The 25,102-nt window shown below is 37.3% G+C and overlaps 1 protein-coding gene across 1 annotated transcript in view; it reads right to left on the bottom strand.

The window, feature by feature from the left end:
- The window catches only part of DOCK4 (dedicator of cytokinesis 4), a 248,424-nt gene that overhangs the window by 130,573 nt on the left and 92,749 nt on the right, over positions 1 to 25,102 (bottom strand). Inside the window, exons 8-10 of the mRNA XM_010574107.1 lie at positions 21,636 to 21,784; positions 20,220 to 20,304; positions 18,373 to 18,524 (exon numbers count right to left, since the gene is read on the bottom strand). Of these exons, the coding sequence (XP_010572409.1) occupies positions 18,373 to 18,524; positions 20,220 to 20,304; positions 21,636 to 21,784 (386 nt within the window). The remainder of the gene's footprint in view (positions 1 to 18,372; positions 18,525 to 20,219; positions 20,305 to 21,635; positions 21,785 to 25,102) is intronic.

Below are 25,102 nucleotides of genomic sequence, written 5' to 3'. Positions count from 1 at the left end.
ACACACCACATTTCACTACATTTTTTTTTGTCTTTAAAGCGACCACTAGACATGTTGGTTCAGAGAAAAATACCATTCAACACGAAACTGTCTTGCTGTGCATAAGCTATCTTCATAGTTTACCTATGAATTGGTAAATACTGAATTTAACTGGGAATGTATTCTATATTTACTGAAGCTTACATGCTGCAGAAACAAAGGCACATCTTTTGAAAGCTTCCTACTCACTATCCACTACCATATGAAATTTTCAAGCTCTGCTTATACTCACAGACCATGACATTATGATTCACAACACAATTAAAAGCCAAGGACTTTTGTCATGCCACAAAGAAATGCACTGATTGCAACAGACACATAATGGTTATGCAGATCTAATTTCCTCATTTGAATTTGAAATTTTGACTGAAGTATAGGACCCAGTGGCGATGAAAAAGTAAACCAAAACCAACAAATAAATAAAAATAAAATCTTAATCCTTGTTCGGTGCTTTGATAATTTTATTTTTTTTGCTTGAAACATATCACAGCACCAGTTACAGTTCAAATTAGAATAGTTATCTTTGAACATTACCAGGGAGCAAATGCAAGCAGTTAGACTTGTAAGATTATGAGAAAAAAAAATGGCAATGTGTACATGTAAGTACAGAGAGCATGTGCATTTATATACCATTTCAAAGGATTTCTATGGAGACAAACAAGTTAGAAAACGGTTGAGGAAAGTAAACAGCCTTCCTAAAACAAAATAAGAGACAGAATTCCCAAGATCTGAAAGCTTGTCTTCAAAGAGCAGCAAAAACTCCAGAGGGTTAAATGTAGGGCTAGTATCTTACTGCACAGCAGTTTTCTCAGCAGTTACATATACATATATACAGCAAATGCACACAGCAGTACCCCAAAGCAGAAATACCTTTCCTTTGTATTAAGATGATTTGATTCTAGTTTAGACAGCGATGAATTTTTTATGAACACCAATCTCGCCACTTAAACATGCCGTACTCATTTAAACTCTGCTGTCTTCCCACTAAAAATGAGGAAATAACTAATGCTGGAAAGATTAATTTAAGAAGGTCAACAAGGGATTTTTGTACTGTAACTTCATGTGTATTAGCAAAGTAACAATGTGTTCCAAATCTGCAGGCTTAACGCATGCATTTAAAAGAAACATGGCCACAAACTGTTCTATTTTCATAAGTGACCCCTATTTCCTTAGTATTAGCAGGAAAATGTTACGAGTCACATGTTACCAGTCTAGACAGATTGCTTGTTTAATGATTTATAAACTCACTATCAAAAAAACAACCAGCCAGATTTATACCACATGGCATATTCTTGTGGTAAAGCTATGTCATCAAACAGCCATAGTTCTCGATATAGCTTCACTTTCAGACATCTTTATAAATGCTCTCTACTTAAATATAGGTTACAGTGATTTCTAAAGCAAATAATGAGAGACAGTAAGGGAATACTACCATGTAATTCACCCGCTCAATTTTATCACATTCCAGAACACCGTTAATGGACGCTTATTAAGAACCTGAATCTGAATTGATTTAACTTACAGCTAAAGGCTCATTGACTTCATAAAACCAAGATCAGACACAAGATGTTACCCTCATACTTAGTGGTGAAATGCAAAGGAATGTGGTACAACATTTCATAAGTTACTGAAAATAAAGCCTTAAAAGTATATTCTTAATCAGAGAATAACTGAATGATAAATGTGCCAACATGACATAGCAGTACAAGCTGTTCCACAGTAAGTCAGCCCCTGTGTTTTATCTCTGTCATGCACTTTACGAAAACCACACACAAATTTCTAACTGTAAAATAAGTAGCAGTGAGCGAAGGGGGAGAGAAAAGGAAGAATGAGTACTACAAAAATAAGATTTTGGCCAATTTTCCTGCTGACAACATGGGGGAAGAAGAAGAAAAACATTTTCAAACACTAGCTTTATGCTGTGGAGCCCAATTTCCCTTGGTTAGCTGTACAGCTAACAAGGAAAAAAGGAAAAGGGAAAGCGAAAAGGGACATGGGAGGGAAAAAACATACAAATGTAGCTAAATCAAGCTCCTGGTCTCACCTTCTATCTCTTTATTAACTGAAGACAGTCTTGAGAAATTCATTTTTGTCAACACAGCCTACATTATTTTAGATATTTACAGCTGTATTTTAACTGAAAGGTGGCATGACACACTTCTTGAATAGAGTTAGGAAGCAGTAATTTTAAACTATTTTTTGTGAGGTACCAAGAGTGAAAGGAAGACGGTACAGTTTTAAAAGACAGACAGCATACTGGAATCTATCAGCAGGTATTTACAACTAAAGAAACAACATACACCAGAAGCTGGAGCACTCACTAACAGTGAGCTTAGTCTGCCACCACGGATAAACATTTTGCAGCACAGCATTATCAGTGCAGAGACCTACAGATCCTTTAAGCTGAATTACAGTCTTGATTATTATCCTAGCCACTGTCTGAGGTTAACAGCATGGATACAAAGAGATTTGCTGTATCTTTCCCCATTGAAGAGAGCAAGAGGAACCGGTAAAAATTAAGGGAAACAAGAGCATTTAAGGAAATTCCCCTCCCTCCAACAACACCTGGGCTCCTATGTATTCATCACCATTTGGGAATTAACAAACAGCAAGTCTGTATTTTTGTGCTGACCCTAACATGCCTTTTGACGGTAACCAGTGCAACTGCAATGTGTTCTCAGCAAGATGGTCTGTAAACCCACCAGAATACCACTGGTGTTGAATATATCTCATCATTACCTAAATCTGTCACAAATATGTCATGGCTGGCACACATACCCCTATTCTAACACTGCATTCATTTCTGAATGTAACTAATTGTTTAAGCTCCACCAGCTAAGAGTGGAGACAGGTCACCTCTTGCAGTGCTTTCATCATTGCCATTAAAAACAATTGTTTCTCCTGTTACTTTTCAATTTTTACAATACAATCAGTAAGAGGGTTATTTGTTAATGCATATGAGACACCTAATCGATACCACAGGTTCCTCTTGCTTGGGTTGGTTTATCTGCTTTAAAAAAGCATCTATCTACACAAGATGAGACCAAAGGTCTATATAAGCTAGCACCCTTACTCCAGTCACAGCAAGTAGATGTTTGAGAGAATCTTTAAAGAGTAGATAAGTAGGTACATTTGTTTCACTAAATATGGGTATTCATGAGAGGAACTGAGCTACATCATGAAATACAACTAATTTCTAACACACCCTCACACCTGGGAATATCACATCTGTACATGTTGTTTTGAGGGCATAAATATATGACTAAAACCAGGCTCTGTCTCCCAGTAAAATACAAACCCCAACCCTTTCAAAAGCATTTTCTTGCTAGACTACACTCATCCCTTTTTTTAGAAACTCATTCCTACCATATCTACCTCATCTTACTTATCCACAAACACAGTTATTTTGCTGCAAAGTCACATGCAGCAGCTCCCGTACAACTGCTGAATAGGACAGTCTGGGCAGTCACACCAATGCAAATAGGCTTGCTGAACTGCCAACTCCTCAAAAAATACTTGGAACACTAGCCTAAAGTAAAATGTTATTCTCTTGCAATTCAAGAATGTTCAGTACTTACAGAGCAATTTATTCAAAAATGTCTCATTAATAACAGCAAATTACACAGCATTGCACAAAGTCAGATTAAATGAATGATTTGTAAACAGAAGTGTTATTAAAACACCTAGAACCTCTTAAAGCCATGATGAACCCTTCTGATCACCTGGCAATGAAGGGCAATATAAATCTGTACAAAAGACATTTACTACAGAAACTACCACAAGGCCAAAACATTTGGCAGGAGGATGCAGCTGTGCCAAACATTCCTTTCATACACATTCCTCCCACTGCATAAATCATATCTGCTTATACCATTGTTGTTGATGAGTACGTAAAACTGAGCTACCAAAAAAATTACTCACTTGTGAGGAATAAATAAAATGTATTTTTTTTTTCTATTGATATACAAAAACTAAAAAAAAAAATGAAAAATTTAATATATAGGTACAAGGGACAAAGAGGACAGAAATCTTTGTAAGATACCAACCCAATGATTCTGAAATTTCTCATTGGTCATGGTATGTTCCTGTAAAGAGTTTCTAGATCAGAACAGTTTTCAGGTCAAAACCAGACTCAGGGGAAAAAAGAAAAAAAAAATCCTCCTCACACCTTAAGGTAAGTAGCCTGAATACTCATGGAGTACCTAAGAGGCTCAAGTTCCAATGTTTGATTATTGTACATTGAGTACTTTATAGATCAACCTATTAGCTACAGCAAGTGTGTCTTTTACTCTTTCAGAACCGTTTTGCTTTTCAAAACAACAAATGAAAACGTAATTTATAGGGCACACTGACTGGACCAGCACTTTAGTGTTTTTATCTCTGATGTGGAAGAACTCCATAGCAGGCAGCTCAAGACAGTCTTCTCAAGCGAGAAGTATTATTCGCTTGTGGCACTTCCCTCACATTTCCAGTCTGACTGGGGACAAGGAACAACTTTTTGCTAATCTCCTGACGACTCCTACTCCAGAATTTCTCCTTGTCTAGGATCCAAGCAGAGGAGAAGCCCTATGACTTCTACTACTTCACTACTCCTGCCAAGAAAAGGCTGACAGGCTCTATATGTCCTGACTATATTCTTCCATGTAGGAATCCTTCTGCTTACAATGAATAACTGGAAAAAATGAGGCACATTATCTAAAGGGAAGCTTTTGAAGTTTCTGGAACTTCAGGCTTCTCTTTTAAGCTGCTTTTTATAACCCTGTATTTACTTCCAATTACAATCACGCCAAATACATTCTTGTCCCCAAGGATGAATTACCAGGTGTCTTAAAGTCAATAATTAAATAATTAAGCCTGCTTATATATTGAGAGTGTGTGTGTGTATATATATATAACAATATGAAGGATGACAAAAATTTCAAAAATATCAGCAACCATTCACAAATGTGCATACCAAGTTACCCATCTAAAGAGGTACTTTTATTCCAAATGCATAAAGGATTGTTAATAGAGCAGTACTTTCTTGCCAAAGTGACCTTTACGTTTCCTACGAGGTGTTTCAACCCTCCTGCTAAAATCAGGCACACCTCCTGAATAAGCAGGAAGTAAATAAAACCAGGCTGGTTTTGTTTTATCTTGTTTCTGAGGAGAAATCAAATGTGGAGAACTTTAAGAGTCTGCTAGCCAGAAAAAACAAGATGCTTCATCTCTCCTACATCTATGAGGTATAGATATATATGCATTGATTTTGTGTAATTTGCTGTAGCACAGTTTTAATACTGTGCAAGATGAGATATTTTTGCGCACACTGCACAGGAAATTGAAAATAACACTGAGCTACCCTACGCTGTGATCCAGTAAAAGTGCAGATTATGCTTTTGTGGAAATATTATAAAGGAAAAGTAGCCCTGAGCAACTTCATTGCTTCTGGTTCCCATGGGTTTTTGCCTCTACCAGAAAACCTGCTAGCTCCTTTAGCTCAAATCCCTGCCCTCTATAACAGGCACATTTTCATGAAGAAAATCAGTATCCAAGACTACTTCAAGACAAAAAGCATCGACGGATAATGTGGAGGTAACCCAGTAACAATTTCCAAGGAAAAGTATTAATGAAGTGAAGGTTACACGTCTTAAAAAATAGTATTTTAAGGGGGAAGGCAGAGTAGTGATAGAGTAAAAATTATAAGGAACACCTAGACTGCATGTGGCATATGATATGGCATTGTACTAAGCACGCTTTCATGTACATACATTTTTTCTTTACGAAAATTCTATGTTGCTGAAAAACTACAACAAAGTCCACTCTGAATTTTGCCTCTCTAGTCAGTGTTCACTCCTCACAGAAAATCTGTGCTATTGGGACTGGGTAACTTAGTCTGAGATACAGCTAAAACATATCCTTAAACAACTGGAAAAAGAACAGACACACTTTTTTCCCCAGAATGACATTAATTCTCATAGACAATGGTAGAAACAAACCCCTCTCTTTATGCAGAGTTATTTATTAAAAAAGACTGAATTTCCATGACATTCAGAAACAAAAATTATATATTGAACAATCAGATATTGTACATACAGGAGCAGAAAATCTGAGTATCAACTAGTGTGCATGCATGTATGCACATATATAATTTTTTTTCTCACTTTCTTGCCAGCTTTTGTATTTGAAATACATTGCACCATCTAAAATGATTTCCAAATCTGGTTTTAAAGCACCCTCCCAACCATTTCACAAACCTAATTTGTTCTTTTCTTTAATGTTAGACTAAAATGAAGAATCAAGTGTTTGGAAAGAACATGGAAAGGAACAATAGACGCACACATTGTATACAAAAAAAAGTCCAAAATAGCATCTCTAGCATGAAACACTTGCACAATAAGCATGCTATGAAAAGAACCATAAAGAAATTGAAATTAATTAGCAGCTGTCTCTGAACTGAAACTTCTTGACCAACTTGATAAAAGTCTATAATGAAATGATCGGTCTGGTAGATGAGATGAGCAGTGGGTAGTGTCTACCTGGACTTCAGTATGTCCTTTGACACTGTCTCCCATATGATCCTCATAGACAAGCTACTGATGTATGGGCTGGATGAGCAGACAGCAATGTGACTGGAAAACTGGCTGAGTGGCAGGGCCCAGAGGGTGATGGTCAGTGGCACAAAGTCTAGCCAGAGACCAGTAACTAGCAGTGTACCCCAGGGGTCAATACTGGGTCCAGTCCTGTTTAACATCTTCATTAATAACCTGGATGATGGGGCAGAGTGTACTCTCAGCAGGTTTGCTGATAACACAAAACTGGGAGAAGTGCCTGATACGCCAGAGGGTTGGGCTGCTATCCAGAGGGATCTCAACAGGCTGGACAAACGGGCTGACAGAAACCTCCTGAGGTTCAACCAGGGGATGCACAAAGTCCTACAGGAGGAACAATCCCATGCACCAGTACGTAGTGGGGGCTATCCAGCTGGAATGCAGCTTGGCAGAATAGGACCTGGGGGTCCTGGTGGACACCAAGTTGACCATGAGCCAGCAATATGCCCTTGAGGCAAAGGAGGCCAAGGGTATCCTGGGCTGCATTAGGCAAAGTATTGCCAGCAGGTTGAGGGAGGTGCTCCTTCTCCCCTCTAGTCAGCGCTGGTTATGCCACACCTGGAGTACTGTGTCCCATTCTGGGCTCCCCAGTACAAAGGAGACATGAACATACCGGAGAGAGTCCAAGAAGGGCCGTGAAGATGATTAAAGGACTGGAGGAAAAGGCTGGGAGAGCTGGGACTGTTTAGCTGGAGAATAGAAGGCAATTAGCAATAGTCAGTTGTGTAAACTTTATTAGGAGGGATGATTACAAGTCAAGTTCTTTGAGCTGTGCTAGAACAGAGCAGATCTCAGGTTTGAAGATGCTGACAGAGGTTGCAAAAAAATGCCTTTAAGCATTCTCTTACTATACTAAAATCCTCTATGATTTTCACAAAATAAGAGGGGAGGGTAGTATTTGTTTCTTAGAGGGAGAAAAACTGACATTATGGCTTTTTCCTGCAAAAAGGAAAAAAAACCCTTAGAACACAAAGTAGTAAATATTTTGACAAAGAAAATGTGGATTTCAGCTTTTGGCAAGTGATTTAACAGATTTAAATTAACAGCAGAAGTGAAAGAAGAAAGGCATAAGAAGATTGATGATGCATATGAATGTCACTAAAAAGGTGATGTTGAAAGTATAACAAAGGAAGGGTAATCTTACTCTTTGATATGGTCAGAAGTTTACACAATCATTAAGCATATAATCAAAAGCTCATGAAATAGAAAATGCAGTTTGCTTTCACTGGCCTTGGATAAACAGCCTATTCCTCTTTGTGCTGCTTAAGAAGCTGTGCTCATTTGAGGGCAATATGATAGTTACAAACAAGGTTGTTCAAGGTGACAGGAAAAGGAGGATTAGCATGCCAACTTATCTCTGCTCCTCACACAGATGGGGCCCGAGGCATCAATCATTTGTGATAAGACGTTCATATCATATTGACACAGACACAAAACGTGTATCAATGAAAGAAAACCTTACCGCACTCCATCTTTCTGAAGTGTTGCCTTGAAATTGTCCTATTAATAGTATTGCTATTTGGAAGAAATTATAACATTAAGAAAATGGTTTAGAAAAGACACTGCTACACAAGAACTGTGTGCCACATTGCAGATTTAAGAAAAATAATTTCCACAGCAATACGTTGGCATAACACAGAGGCAGGAACTACATAAATGTAAAGGTCAGCAAAGCAACTGGGACTTTGGGCAGGAGATGATGCAGCATTCTTATGCATACTCATCAATGCCAAGAACAGGGTCCGCAGTCTGAATTGAACAAATGTAGGCAGCAGGCTTAATACCCTCCATTCCCTTTTTTGTAATACACTGCCCAATGTTGTTGGTGTTTTCAAAATTCTCTTGACAAAAACAGGCAAGATCTCTGGATAGCAATGTGCTACAAATATAAGTACAGTTTTACAGTATCTACACTGGAAAGATAGGTATTTCAGAGGACATTGGGATATTTGATTTTTTTTAACCCAGTCATATGGTGAATATTTTCTTTGGCTTTTTTTTTGTTTTGTTTTGTTTTTTGTAACAGCAAAGAAATAAATAAAGGAAGAAATAAAGTTAACAGTCTCCATGAATAATGCACATGGTCTGGAAAACAGCTAAGCTGTTACTTTGTCCCTTGCAACTTGTTAAACTGATTCTATTAAAAGCTGATAAGTGAGATTTTCCCAGGATCTGATAAAAAAAAAAATCAATATAATTTTGATTAAAGGATTGGTGTTAGAGCTCCAGTGTAAATGGGCCCTCTGGCTACACTAAGGTCATCACTGCTGCAACAAACTGCTGTGTTGGGTAAGTGATATGAGTACATGTGGAGGAAAAGCACATACTATCATCAGATGTCTTTTATTTCTCCAAAAATCTGCCACTACAAAACTGGTAACTGCATAATCTTTTGAATTACATACTACGGGCTTTGTAAGTGTGATCAAACTGCAGGAAGAGAGGTTCATTTCATTAACTTTTGTGCTGGTAAGAGAAGATCCCCCCAAAGCAAACAATCATTGCCACACTCTTCAGTATTCTAAATGTTGGGAAGCTAAGCATCTTATTCCAACTTTACAGAACAGAAGCTACTGATAATTTCTTAGGAATAGAAAAACTTCACAAATCTCATAAATGACCACACATTACAATTTATTTATAAAGCAGCTAATAAAGAGCATCAGAACATGGGGTACTTGCACTCTGCTGAAATGTTGAAAACACACATTTCCAGTCTTCCTTTGGAGGTCTAACAATGTCCTACCTTTTACCTAAAGTTTAAACTTAGGTTTTTTTTCTTGTAAGTGCATCTCACATTAAATCAACTGCATTCAGGTGTCTATAATCCCTTTTAATGCTGAAATTGTTTTTGTAATGTGATTGTAATGGCAAAAAAAAAAATCAGTTAAGTCCCAAAGTAAAAAATTACATAAGTAAAGCCAAGTGACTCCATGTTTTACAGGATTTTCCCCTGTTCAAACTATGATCCTGTAATGCCCATCTTACACTGTTTTATGATCTACATGATTGGGTTAGTTTGAATTAGGTGTTCGCTTTTGAACAAAATCTTCTGATTGTCTCCACCTTTTGATTCACAACCCAGAATAGCCTAAGATAGTGAACTGGATTTCTTCTGCATAAAACTAAACTGGAACATATATTCTTGCCACTCAGTTCACACAACCACAGAGTTAGTCCAAAGTCAAATCCTTGAAACATTTACACGTTAACATTGGGCTTACCATGAACTGCTGCTCTACAAATCCACTCCTACTGGCTGGCACTACTTGAAGTAGACAGCAGCATTACACTTTCAAACTGTTCGTCTAGTTATAACAAAATTAGATGACAAAAACAAACCATCAAAGCTCAGTACTAAATTGTAAGTCCTTCTGATTCTGCTGTTCTCAAGCATTTGTTGAGCATGCCAGATTCAAGGAACAGATTTTATAAAAGCATTTCTTAACAACACTAATTAACACCGTCTGGACTCTCAATAGATCTAGACAGAGTATGTTTGAGATAATATACTTTAGAAACAGACTAAGATACTGTAGAACTCAAGTAGCCAGTAAAAGCTCATCAGTGGCCAGGAAAACCGGACTGAACTGAAAGACAAAAAAGCCTTGAGAGAAGATGTGATCATGGACCTCTTTAATTTTCCAAATACAGTAACAACACTACTCTACAACTGTGTATGCTAAAAATTTTGCGTTAGGATTCGAATAGTATAAGTACATCTACAAATTAAAGTGTCATCAAGATAGCTTTTTAAAACTTTCTTAAAGAACAAAAAACCGAAGAACAAACAGGGCTTGCTCCTTTAACAGAAATAAGAGAGGAAGAGGAATGCAAGGTTAGAAGATGCAATAGCGCATAAAACAAAGAATTTTACTGGGACAAGCCTTATGGCTGTACCATGTTAAAGCAGTGCCATTTGCACACTTGCTCTAAGCCACTCAGGGGTTGCTACTGTTCTAAGAAAGAAAACTGCAAAGCAGAAAGAGGAGAAGGCAAATGGAACAAGATACAAGAACCCACCAGGGAAAACTGTAGGAATCATCAGGGGCTGACTTCAGCTGTTTACTGTTAATTTAAGTCATAGCAAAAATTATTCCTAGCAGCAAGTTTAGCTAGAAAATATGGATATATACATATGCATACACAGTCAAGTGAAATTAGTATGCACCAATTAAGTAGAAAATTAATGACTTGCAACTGTAGTCTTAATGCATCAAGTGCATAAGCAAGTCATCATTCAGATTTAAATACTTGACTTAAATACTGACAGTTTTCTTGCTTCCATACAGGAAGTAGAATATTCATGTCCCAAAAAAACCTTTTAAAGTGTGAAGACACACATTAGACAATTATGTCAATATAGAAACAGTCTGCAAAGTAATATTATTATTACTGTTTATTAACAGCAATAAAAGTCATAAATAAACCTCTATTTTATTATTACATATACTTTAATAGAACAGAACTGATGTTATTGTAGACACCAACACAATTAGAAACAGTTATTTTTAATAGCAATTTCCAGCAATGAAAAAAGCCTGGAAAAAAGTATAGTTCCATATAGTTCCCAAACAAATGGCAAGTGATCACAAAAGAACATTTATCTCTAGCTTACTAAAGCTGACAGCAAAAATCCCTGTTGCCCAAAGTGGACACTGATCACACTAAGTTAGGTGCAAGTGAGGCATCGCAGCTGCTACCAATCTTTAGTTAGGAATTCTGAAGGTCAAAAAGAACCCCAAGCACCACACTGATTTTTTTTTTGTCACTATCTGACACCAAGTCTGGGCAAGTCACTCATTTCAACGTTACAGATTCTCAGCATATCACCTGAAAAACATATTATTTAATTCTTAGTACATGTTAGGAAAATTATGAGCCTTTATCCATGGTTTTAAGATGAAAAATTATTTAGTTGAAAATAATCTAGTTATAAATTTACCTAATTTTTCTTTTATACAAAGCACTAAAGGAATACTAAGACACATCATCAAAATCACAATAATGGTTTAATGGTTTTATTTTCCATCTCATTTTAAAAGGTGCCATCCTAGAAATGCACTGCTAGGTCACAATGACAGCACCAATTTATATGTTAAATTAGAAGAATATTCCTTAAACATGTACATTGCCTACCACAACACAGTAACAAAAGAGACACACAGACCATGCTTTCTTTTTTAACAAAAGAATTTCAATATATACTGGAGCAACAGTAGTAAATTTGTACATACATATATCACTTACTTTTGATCCATCTACTCTAAATCCTTTGCAAATATTTTAAGAGCAAATTCAGAGTGCTTCTCCTTATAGATTCCACTCTGACGGGCTAATGTCAAGAAGTCAGATAACTAATACTGAGTATCTATATCCTTTACGAATTCAACATCAAGTCTTTCTAAACTTGATTGATATCTACAGTACTGAAACAGAAAACAAAAAAGAAATAGGATGCATTCAGCTCAAAATTACTTCAGGGTATGGTCAGCAGCTCTTTAATCAATACAGTCTATGGATTCTAAAGAGCTATCCAACACACCCTAAAGAAGATGCAAACACTTCATCAGCTGAATCGTGTTCTAGATTTCACTGGCTATAACTAGGTCTCTGTAGACTGTAACAGGAGCCTAGAGATGCAATTCACGCAAAGATCTTCAGTTTAGATGTCTTTAGAGCTGGATTCCAATCCTAAAGTCCATTTATTCATTATGAAACCTTCTAAAATTAAACAAAAAGGAAATGCTAGGCATTGGCATTTGTCTTAATATTGGCATCTTACTCGTGACTACAGAAAGATACCTCCATCTACTCAGACTCCAGAGCCTGACAACATCCCCCCTACCCTGAAGGTATACTTGCATGTTCTTTCAGGACCAATTCTTTTCTAATGAAGCACAACTAATCAGAGAAACAAAAGGTGATGAAGAGGAGCAAATGCTAAATTTAAATATAAAGCATGCAATGACCACGTTGGTTTGTTTTTTGTTTTGTTTTGGGTTTTTTTTTGGGGGTGGGGGTGTTGTTTTTTTGTTTGGTTGGTTGGTTGGGGTTTTTTTAAGTAAAGAGGAACAAGAGTGTAGTGTAGGTGAAGAACAGGTTTATATTAATAGGTTGGGTTTTTCTTTAAGAAAACAAAGACCAATACTCAGTTTCTTGCTCTGCCTTTGAATATTCAAACTTAAATTTCCCTATCTTCTCAGGACTCTGGACTGTGTTTTGGACTACAGCAATTGTCATTAACATATTGTATAACATGCAAAGGGAATTACAATTATTACTATTATTTTTTTCCTTCTCTGGTTGTCTTTACAAAGACAAACAGTGGCTAACATTGCATCACACGAGGATCCAGCCCTGCTGAGAATACTTCACTGAACTTCATTCCTGTGGCAAAACACATGGGTCACAAGAATTAGAGAAAAGTTGTCTGCTGACATTCAGGATCACAGTTTCCAATGTGATATCTAGGTTTCTTTCTACTTTATACACCTATACTCTTTTAATCTGTTCTTAGCATGTAATGATGTCATATTTTCTTAGTAGAACTAGAATTGAGTGTCTAATAAGTCAAATGCAAGAACTGTTAACACACTGTGCTTTCTGCTTATAACTTGGTTCATCTCAGTTGCTATGGCATGCTTTCTTCAGAGAGAATCTATAACTATAGCAACAACAAGAAAAACTTTCATTACCTTTCAATGTTCAATGACTACATTCTAAATCTCATCAGTTCTTAACATTGCCTGAGAAAACTACAACTTTACAACGGCCTAATGGCAACCTTATTCTTGCACTTTAATGTAAAGTTCAGCTATTAAATCATACCTTCCCTGTTTTACCAAGTACCTTCTTTTTTCCTTGTTTTTCCAAAGCACAGACTTTTCCACATGGTAACATGCTATCCACATTATTAACAACTCCGATAGAAAAATCAAACCCTTTCAAAGTATTCGATACTACAGCTGATCAGAAAAATCAGTAACTGAAAATTTGCCAAGTCACTATCACAAAATCAAAGTGTTTTATGCATGTTAGTAAAAATTACATCCCCTTATCAGTAACATATAAATACTCAAAATTTAATGAAAACATTCTGTATAAACTCTGCAGCAATATACAGTTAGATTTATATTAATACATTAAAAATAATCTCACTAAGAAAAATGCCACAAAATTTCATTTATATGCTGTGGTTCCTTGCAGGCCAGTAAAATGAAGAAGCTAGGCAAGCTGTGAGCTCGAATACGCTGTATTTCTTTCTGAATGTTGCTAACTGTTTTGGATCAGAGCATCCTACCCAGAGGCAGCTGCTTCTTGCACTAGTCTGGAGCTGGACTAGGAAGGGAGCTGCTATACTTAAGCTTCCTAAAGCCTTACTACTTCTTTTTGTAGATACTTGCCCCACCTCGGTATCTGCAATTGCAATTCAGTTTAACCGTGATACTTGAATAAATGTTTCTGTTCAAACAGCTGAATGTATGAAATGGGTAACATCAAAAAAAAAGGCTGTGGAAAAAGAGATATCCAGTCAATTAAAAAAAATTGATCAGATAATGTTGCTTCTAGTCCTCCAACAATCTTTCAAAGCAGCTATTTCAATTGCATGAACCTGAGGTTACAAAAAAAGAAATAGATATAGAGAGATACTACATTTGCAGGTCCACCTGATAAGCTGTTAGTCCCAAGAAAAACATTGGAGCAGAAATTCTATCATTAAATCTCAATTTTGCTATTTTTACTCTCTTCAGATGAACTGTTTAAGAGGCTATAAAGATCGCTTGCTTTATGTTAATTTACATCAGATGGACAATGAACACTGTATTAGAATCCACATAAAGCCACATTTTTGGAGCAATTGTACCTATGAGCTTGTACTTAACATTATACATTCAAACGGTCTCATTAAAACAAGCAGTATTACCCACCAGAGGAAAGCTTGGTACACAAAGGGCTTGCAAAACTGATATTTGAGGTAAAAAGCAACAAAGTCCAAAGAAACAAAACCCAAAAATTCTAATACCATAAGCAATGAATTGAAGAAATTAAATTTAAGTCATGTATATCCCTATACTTCTATTCTTAATCAAAGATCTTTGTTTCAGGAAATAAACTATCATGAACAGTTCCTTAAGTTTATCTGTGCTATTAACAAGTTTCATGTATTATTTTCACTGCATTTTTCTACTGGACCACAAGACAACAACTTAGGAAAACAATAAACAAATGACACAGCTAGGTTGTGACAGACCTTAAGGTGCTGCTACGCACAACTTTTGACCTGCACTTTCATCAGACTTGAACAGAAGAGTGTGCATATCCAGGCTCCACAAATCTACTATTGCCAGTAAGCTTCGGCATCATTGCAGCGTGCGAACTGCAGTAGCTGGGGAGCACAGACACCTTCTCCTCTCATACATCATTTCTGATGGAGGCTATTCATTTCATGCATGCGTCAGCCAGGGCCTAAAGACGTCTGAACTATCCCACCCATTTGTACTGAATAAAAATTGTACATCATACCGTACCATTGTGCACCAAGACCAACTAGCTTTGGTTTAACTCTGTGATAACCTGGTTGTATTGCTTCCAGGTCTAGTCTAGAAAGACCATATAAATATTCAGCTTGGACACCCCTGCATTCCAGAGTTCATATCTGTGCTAAAGATATACCTTGCATTTAATCTGTTCTTGTGAAAACTCTCTCGGTTTCAGCTTTTCCAACATGTTGAGAGGTTCCTGTTTGTTTCTTGGGAGGGTTTTTTGTTGCAGTTTTGTTTTCATGGGGGTATCTGTTTGTTTTGTAGATGGCTGCAAACTACCTTCACAAAGTTCATCTTGTCATTCCCCCCATGCCCTAGAAAGCAGTTTGGATTCACGGCAACACACTTCTTCAAGGTTTGCCTGTAATGGGATGAGGAAGTTCACACATAATAAAGCAGCTGCAAACAGACACTGGAGTCAGGAATCAATAACTAAAGGTCAGATCACAGCAAGCATGTGACAAACAGCTCTAGAATTTGTGCTTTCATGTGAACATGAAATCCAATCCATTTGCTTTCATACCACCACTACTGCCATAACCTTGTTTTCAGCAATCCATAACACCCAAATTATTTTTCTGTCAAGGTCTGAAGCTTTCTCCTAAATCTATCACCTGCTGTGGCATTCACTGGCGTGAACACGGAAACGTGCCCTGATGAACATTTAATTCTCAGAAATGACAGTAAACTGTGTTTTGGTGACTAATGTCCAAAATGCAGCCAGAATGAAGTGTCAGTATTTAGCACCTAACACTGTAAAAACAGTTGCTTATATATGATTTCATTAACAACAAAAATCAATTTACTCAGTATAATCGTCCTTCAAAGCACTGGTTAGTTATCTTGCCCAACTACAAAGCACAGGCATAATTTTGTCAAATTCAGTCCAAATTGCGTATGGTTCCCCAAATTCCTATTGCCATATGTAAGATGACAAGTAGTACACAGTCACGGCTTCGTACATATTCTGAGTAACACTTTTTACCCTATTAAAAGGCTTAGAGCAGTAGCTTATATTTCTTTTCGTGTATCTGTGAGCTGTCTTACCTAGAGAGGTTTTTGCTTTGAAGCCTAGTCTTTCATTTCTCTTGTGGCCAGTCTTAAAGCAGATGTTTGTTGCCTCCAGAACATGTTCCTTCTATCATGAGGACAGCTAAGAATAGAGTGGCCAACAACCAGCAGAAAAGTATGAATGGGAGCCTTCTGCCCAGAAGGTGATCTCCTACTGTACTGGGTTTGCATGGCATGGTTTTGGTAGCGGGGCAGGGCTACAGGGGTGGCTTCTGTGAGAAGCTGCTAGAAGCTTCCCCCATGTCCGACAGAGCCAATGCCAGCCGGCTCCAAGACAGACCCACCGCTGGCCAAGGCCGAGTTCATCAGCAACAGTGGTAGTGTCTCTGGGAGAACAGATTTAAGAAGGGGAAAAAGTTGCTGCACAATAGAAACTGCAGCCAGAGAGAGGAGTGAGATGTGAGAGCAACAGCCCCGCAGACCCCCAGGTCGGTGCAGAAGGAGGGGATAAGGTGCTCCAGGCACCGGAGCAGAGATTCCCCTGCAGCCTGTGGTGATGAAGACCATGGTGAGGCAGGCTGTCCCCCTGCAGCCCAGGGAGGTCCACAGGGGAGCAGATCACCTGCAGCCTGGGGAGAGAGGACCCCACACCAGAGCAGGGGGATGACCAAAGGAGGCTGGGACCCCGTGGGAAGCCCACGCTGGAGCAGGCTCCTGGCAGGACCATTGGAGAGAGGAGCCCACGCTGGAGCAGGTTTTCTGGCAGGACTTGTGACCCCGTGGGGGACCCACGCTGGAGCAGTCTGTGCCTGAAGGACTGCAGCCCGGGGAAGGGACCCACGCTGGAGCAGTTCGTGAAGAACTGCAGCCCGTGGGAAGGACTCACACCGGAGAAGTTCATGGAGGACTGTCTGCCGTGGGAGGGACCCCACGCTGGAGGAGGGGAAGAGTGAGGAGTCCTGCCCCTGAGGAGGAAGGAGCGGCAGAGACAACGGGTAAGGAACTGACCCCAACCCCTATTCCCTGTCCCCCTGCACTTCTGGCAGGGAGGAGGTAGAGAAAAATCAGGAGTGAAGTTGAGCCTGGGCAGAAGGGCCGTGTGGGGGGAAGGTGTTTTAAGATTTGGTTTAATTTCTCATTACCCTTTCCCAACCTGACTGGTAATAAATTAAATTAATTTTCCCCAAGTCGAGTCTGTTTTGCCCATGATGTTAATTGCCAAGTGATCTCTCCCTGTCCTTATCTTGGCACATGAGCCTTTTGTTATGTTTTCTCTCCCCTGTGCAGTTTAGGAGAAGAGTGATAAGAGTGCCTTGTTAGGCACCTGGCATCCAGCCTGAGTCAAACTACCACTGCACAAGCATTTAATGGTTCAACCTTCCTGGCATATTCCTCAACCAGAACTTACAAGGCTCTTGCACTAACACTGCTCTCCTCCCGTGCTCATATTTATTAAGTGCATAGTGGTTCCATTACCATTCACTCCCACGTTCTCTCTCTTGGCTAGAAATGTGCTGGGAGTAGAAATAATTACTGAATACTTAAAAATTCACAGGTTATCAGGGCTCTCTCAGAATTTAAGCTCTAGGACAAACAGAAAAAAAAATGGTTCCAGGATGAGCTCCCAGCTGAAAAAAGAGGTCAGACAAACCCTAAGCGGATGCGAGATAGGTTTGACCGACTCACTGAAGAACAGGCACCTCCTTATTGAAGTACAGGCTGCTTTTATAAAAAGACACTTAATTTACTGACCAAGGGCAGCCCTCCAGTCTCATGTACCTAGAAGAATTCATCTCAAACATTACAGAGCAAGCAACAGTTCTAAGTTTTGAATATGCACGGATTAGGAGAGAGGAAAATAGAGATACTGAAAAATGACCTTTAGGTCACAGAACTAACATTCATTCTGTATGCATACATGTATGTATGTTCCTACACAAACAAAACCAACTGAAAACTGAAATAGGTAAACAAGATGGAGAAATACACATTACTTAAACCTAAAACAAAACTACAAACTATTAAGTATAGAAATCTAATTTCAAAAGGAAGCAAACAATTATCCTGAATCAAGACTATCTTCTGCTTGCTTCTAAATATGAAATTTGTTACCTGGATCAAAACATACAAAGTATATTGACAAAACTTATGTAAAATCAGTATTCCAGTGAAAAATTATGTGGTACCTGATGGGCCGATTTTCTTTACTGTCAAAGAGTGAGAAGATTACTTCAAGTTCCTCTCCCAGATTGGAGCACATTAGACTCTTCATCTGAACAAAAAGATGGTGGCTGCTAGCTGGTACTGGTGTATCTTTTTTTCGATGACGATGCTCCATCTAAAAATACCACAAACAACAGACAGCCAGTTTGAATTAACTGTAAAAATCTCAGAACAAAAAGAGTAAAAAATGTAATGCTGAACTACTTTCTTAATCCCAATTTTTACATTTTAAATTCAGCATTAACTTGTAATAGGCCTTTTGGGGGTTTTTCTTTTGTTTTGGTTTAGGTTCTTTCGTATCTGAGAAGGAGCACACGAGGAAGGGACTTTCCCAGTGTTGCACTGCATCATAATTATCTCTAGGAGAAAAACAGTAACCTCTAGAAGTTTACTTTTTTTCTACTCTGAAAATTCTAAGCCACTTCAAACCTTTTGCTGTAACAATATAGTATTTCATAGCTGGTTTAAATGGTTAATGATCTGATAGTCTGGTATTCAAACACACAAAATGCTTTTGTAGAAGACTAAATACCAGTATTTTAAGATGGAAAAAAATCACATCTGTATTTTATGATCTTTGGCAGTCTGCTATATAGAAGCTACTAAATTCTCTTGATTTGACTTCACAGTTTATACCTTCAACATTTTAATCACCCATTAAGAGTAGGACAACATTAAGTTGTACTATTTCTCTCTTACACTGTACCAAAAATAATGTTAAACAGCAGTCTTTCTAAGCTACTTAGCCTTCAAACTTAGGTTATCTTGGGCTTTTTTTTTTTCCCCCCCTCTATTTTTGAAAGTGCACTCCACGAGTTCCATTAGTTTTCTGGGTTATTGTTGCTCTGTATGTTTCTTCTTATGATTAATGGTTCCTCACTGTATTTCATCTAGTGCTTCAACAGGATTCCATAAGATTACATATGACTTTGAAACTGCCCAAAGGTATACTAATTCTAGCATGAAGAAATTACTACAAGGCTTGACATTAGATACTTATGTTGATAACTTGTAAAATTTATAAAAAATTGATTATAATTTCAGCTCCACAGAAAATTGTAGCAATTGTATTTCTGCTTTATTCTGTATTTAAATACAAAAGTAAACATAAATAAAATTTAGTTTAAATAAAAGCTTAGTCCTAAGCAAGTAAGGCTCAGAACTGTGTATCTCTAACAGCTGCAGTACTTAAAAATGAGACAAAGTCCACATAAATGAATTGGCAAGTTTTCTTATTGCTCACTGGAGATTAAATCAGAGTAAGAAATAAGAAACCAGTGCTGGTTTTAGTAAATCAAGATGGGCTTTTATGCCCAAAGGAGAGCTTTTCTTTTCAGTTTAACTGCTATTTACATTAATATATTAGAAAAGACCAATAGCCCAGTATGATTAATTGTGACAATACTTGTACCATTAAGTATATTATTTTATTTCCACAAATCTTATCTCAACAGGACTCATGGGCCATGTAAAGCTCCAATCAAAAAGAGTCTCATAAGCTTTTATTGATGATTAAATTCATGTTAAGTCACAGTTTTAATGAAATATCAGAAAACAAAACTTTTAATAAATAACATGGAAAATGAACATGTGTGCACACACACATTTGATATCAAAGCATCTCGTACTGATGTAGAAATGACATAACTCTTCAAAAGAAAACTTCTTTCCTCATAGTAAAACTCCTTACATTATGAAATGCCAGTTTATTTGACCAAAAAAAGTAGTCTTGGTTAAGTAGAAGAAAGCTGCCATCGAAACATCAGTATGTCATTTGATTGCAAAAGTACCAAGTATTATATTCACATACCAGCCTGTAGAGCTCCGTAATGCTGATCTCTTCAGGATCCACCATAGCATATTCTTTTCTTGGAACTAAGTCAAGCCCCAGTTGTCTGTATGAGGAATGGAATAATAGTGAGTAGTTTCTACATACAGATGAAACAAATTAACTTATTGCTTCTATTTACATTTAACAGAAACATTCCAACAAACAATGGACATGTTAATTGGTACTCTACAGTTGGTTCTGGATTTGTTTTACTGTATTTTGCCTGTATTCACCATTCACAGATGATTCCTCCCCTTTCTTAACTTTGTAACATTAATAGAATACATTTTTCCACAGTTTTTAAATCTGTTTCACATTGTGGACAATGTACAATGGATATTGCTCTTTGTACTATTATGGACATTGTACAGTGTGAATTGTCCTAGTATTGTCAATTTGAATGACAAACATGGAAAAGAAGATAAAAAGAAAATCCATCACATGCCAAAATATCAGCTTAATTTTAATATGGCCTGGATGGCATCAAAGCTGCTTGGCTGTATCCCGCGAACAAAATAATGAAATTAATTTGAATCAACAGAAATAAAACTTATTTTCAGCACAGCAGCAAGCAATAAACATTAGGAACACATATGGGGCAGTCATGCTGAATTCAGAAAAATTTGAAAGATTAGAAAGTTTTTTAAAAATAGGTTTTTAAAGAGTAGGAACTGACCACTTCAAAAATCATCACAATTCCATTCCGTTAGCACAAAATTCTAAGCAGATGGTTAATGATACACAGTTAAACACAGTTCTTCCACTATGTTAGGTTATTTAGGCTTTCTGATAGCAGTAGTTGGAGAAACGCCTGAAATTCAGTTAATTCTACTATTGAATATTGCTGCATTTAGTCAGAGTTTAACTGAATAAATATAGGCTAAAGACAAGACTTTGGAAACAGCACCCAAATGCCAAAAGGTATTTTAACATTTTTCTCGCTTTCAAATAAAAGAAAGATGCAGAGCATAGTAGCAAGATGTACGTTAGAGATGCCCCAGTAGGAAATGAATTGTGTTACACAAGTCAAAAGGAAACAATGTCAGCCAATACAGTTTCAGTTAAGACAACAGAGCTATGCTAACTGCGTCACATTGGAATCTGGCCAGGTGTGTTTTAAAAAGATGTAAAAGGATGCTGCAGATATTCCAGTGCAATTCTCTTGTAGACAGTGCCACTGCTATGTAAAATAAAGTGAGATAAAAAAGCAAAATTAAATGACAAGTCACTTCTCACTGTTAAAACACAGTGGACAGAAAAACAATGAAGGAGAAAGTCCATTTAAAAATAAGGTAACACTTGTTAAATTTGTTCCCTTATTTCAACATTCTACAATGAGCCTAAAGCTGTGGCATTATAATTAGACTATTTTCATTTATTATTATATTTACTCACTCATTGCCCCAATCCAGACGAGCAGTGATGTGTCGCTTGACATCCTTCATTCGATCATGGGTGAGATGGCCAACAAGGACCTGCCTTCGCAGATCTAGGATTTCATTCATTATGTGCCACAGTCGGTGAAAGAGATCCCCCTCATTCCTCTGTGAGATAAAAATATAATTGCCTCTATATCACCTATATAAGCTGACAAGCCTAATAAATACAGATATGGTGGGGAAATAAAGAAAACTCCTTCCTTATTCCCCTACTTAGTCTCTTTTCTCATCGTCCCATTTTACCTGCCTGCATGTGTGTGTGCAGACAAAAATCAGAGTTTCAGAGCTTACCACAGACCTTGTCTTTGCACCACACTCACTCCAAAATTTCACTCCAACTCCTTATGCCTCATGTTAACAAAGTCTGATTTATGTGACAGATATAACAAAAATTGTTTCATGCCATAGCACATTCTTATTCCAAGAGCATGTTCATTCTGTGCTGCTGTCTCATCCAAACTGAATGTGATGATGTAATTCAAGACTATTTGAACTCATACACATAAGGGGATGAAAAGGCAATAGCTCCTAGCATTCAAACTCTGAACCACAGAGTGTTAATGTTCTTTCAACTTTTTCTTGCATGGATATAACTGTACACACTACTGTTTAACCATAAATAAATAGTATCACAGACAGAATCCTGTCCAGACAGTTCTTCCCCATCTAACTGTAAAGTAAGAGAAATTATGTGAATATGATTACTTTTTAAACCACATCCTCCTACTCTAATTATATACCAGTTAAGGACATAAACAATTTCCCATAACAGTTTCCTCCTAAACAGAAGTTTTTAACTCTTCCTTCACCAATTCTAAGTAGTTTTACCCAATATAGTTTTTCAGAGAAACTTTAGCTTGAGGAAGTTACTGCGACCTCCATTTAAGTGATGCATCACACAAAGTTGAAAAAACATTCCTATTCAGATTTGTTCTGCTAATTCTTGCCAAAAACCCGAAGCCAATTTCCCTTTTCCTTCTTCGTATGAACACATGGCATAAAAACAAAGTTCAGGTACTTCTGCTGCGTAATTGCTATGAAAACCTAAAATTCACTTAGAAGCACCATTACTCTCTGTCAATAACTTTTATATTCCAAGGGCTCTGACAAACTGCCGTTTGATAAATCTGCTCTCTTTGTTTCACATTCATTCACTTCACAAGCTCACTAAAATGGGCATTAATTTATTGTTTGTCTTGGCTTCCTGTCTGGAAAAAAAAAGAAAGCCAGCGTATTTTGAACACGCAATAACAGCGGCAGTGAAGAAAAAAGTTGCCAAAAAAGAAACAACTTCAGTAAGAACAATAGGAATATATGAAGTTCATAAGTAAAAGAAAACAAACAAACAAAAAAGGTCATACAAATAGACCTTGAATTAGGAGCTAGAGACAAAAAACACTTTATAGGAACGTTATAGAGGACTAGACTGACAGTATGTTTTCACAGTTTTCCATCAGACACTAGTGTATAAAGATTTCATTTCTACAGTTAAAAAATCAAATCGAATAAACACTAATTCAGGTGCATCTTTGGGTTTGGTATCTGCTGATAAGCTCTACTGAAGTAAATTCTTCATGTGAATGCAAGAGTCATGCTAATGTTTAACAACACTATTAAGCTCAAAATAACATTTTCAGGCATCCTTTCTTTTCCAAAGCTTTAGAATTTCTCTCTGAGTTGCTTGCATCTCAAAGTGCTGAGCGGATCTGCAAGCAACTGTGAGTGCATTATAGATTTAGGTCTCTATACTAAGGGATCATATTCTTGTTCCTTTTGTTACAGAAGCAGCCAATGTACTAACATACTTACTAATATACACAAAGCAACCACACTTGTATGTGCTTCAGACATTCGAGAAAACTACTTCCCATTATAATCTAGAGAAATTTCAAGCAAGCTTTGAAGAAAGTTTCTTGTTTCTCAAGAACCAGTTCATACTGATTAATTACAATTTCACTGTTAAGTTTAAAATGATACTCTATTACTCAGAATCCAACAAAAGGAAATACTTGATTTTGTAGACTCTTGTATAAAAGCTTTCACTAAGCAAATTAGCAACTGCTCCAACTGCAGGTTTCAGAAAGGTCACCTGGTTCTGAACAGCCTCTCTGAACACAATCCACGCAATCATCACAAAAAGGTAGCAGACTGGCTACTTCTGTACCATCCTGACTTGTAGGAGGTCTATTGGCACCACTCATTGCTGTTTCTTACGTAGCAGAAGCAGCCCCTGTATCAGCAGAAAGTAGCTCATCTTCTCACAATTTACGTCATAATTATCAACTCAGCAATGAGTTAAGATGAGGGGTTAGGGACTGTGTAGATGGCAAGTGAACAGGTTTTGATTACATTTATTTGTGCACATGCTGCAAAGTCCAAACCATGGTTTGGTTGTAATGTAGATTAGAATATCAAATGTTAAAAAGAGAAGACAATCATGATGCAAGTCACAATTTAAAACAAAAATATTTTAGTTAAACCTTTAAAGACACAACTCTACAGTCAAAACAAAGTAAGAAAAAGAGTTCAGTTAACACAGGAAATGGAAGTAGGCATGGAAAAATGAAATTATAGCAATCGTGTCTTAGATTATGATGTGCAAAAAAAACCCCAAAACTTAAGAGATGCAGAACATTCAGCGAAGGCTGAATTCCAGTCAGAATAAGGAGAGATATTGAACAGGTTTCTCTCTGTGTTGTGAATATACTGAAACAAAACAATTTCTACCTATGGTGGTAGCCAATTAAGAGAAGGAAATGGTAGGACTTCTTACAGTGAAAAAGTCACTGGTCTGAAACTTCTCAAAAGAATGGGAGACTGCAGCAGATTAATAGAAGACATGGCAGTGAAAAACAGTCTAGGGAGCTTATGTCCAAGATCCTATTGATACTGCACAACATTTAGATAAATAAGGTGGAATAATCCCCATCTGTATGATTTACATAAAAGCTGCTTAAATGACTGGTGACTCAAAACAGGACTATAAATAGGAAACCATCAGGTGGCTGAGTTTGAAAGAGTTTTCTCTATGCAAAAAAAAGTTTGCCTACCCTAATTAAAAAAAAAAACAAAACAAAAAACAACCCACAAGCATTTCTATTGATATAATCTTTGCTTCAACTGAAGTTTTTAAGAAAGGTAATTACAGAACTGGAGAGGCAACATTTACAGAGTGAGCACAATAGAGCGATGGAGCGAGAAATGGAAATTGTAGAAATAACACACACCACAGGTGTTCTTTGAGAAAGAAAAAATAGTTGCTTATTGCTACTTTGTGTTTGGTGCTCACACAACTGCTACTGGAAGACTATATCCAGTTCTTAGTCCAGAAATGCAACAGAAAGTACAACATGGTGTCGTGGTTTAACCCCAGCCAGCAACTAAGCACCACACGGATGCTCACTCAGCGCCCCGCCCCCCCCC

The sequence above is a fragment of the Haliaeetus leucocephalus genome, unplaced genomic scaffold, assembly GCF_000737465.1.
Source record: "Haliaeetus leucocephalus isolate CR32 unplaced genomic scaffold, Haliaeetus_leucocephalus-4.0 Scaffold406, whole genome shotgun sequence".
Taxonomy (NCBI): domain Eukaryota; kingdom Metazoa; phylum Chordata; class Aves; order Accipitriformes; family Accipitridae; genus Haliaeetus; species Haliaeetus leucocephalus.
The sequence above is the reverse complement of the archived record's forward strand: the minus strand, read 5'-3'. Positions and strand labels throughout refer to the sequence as shown.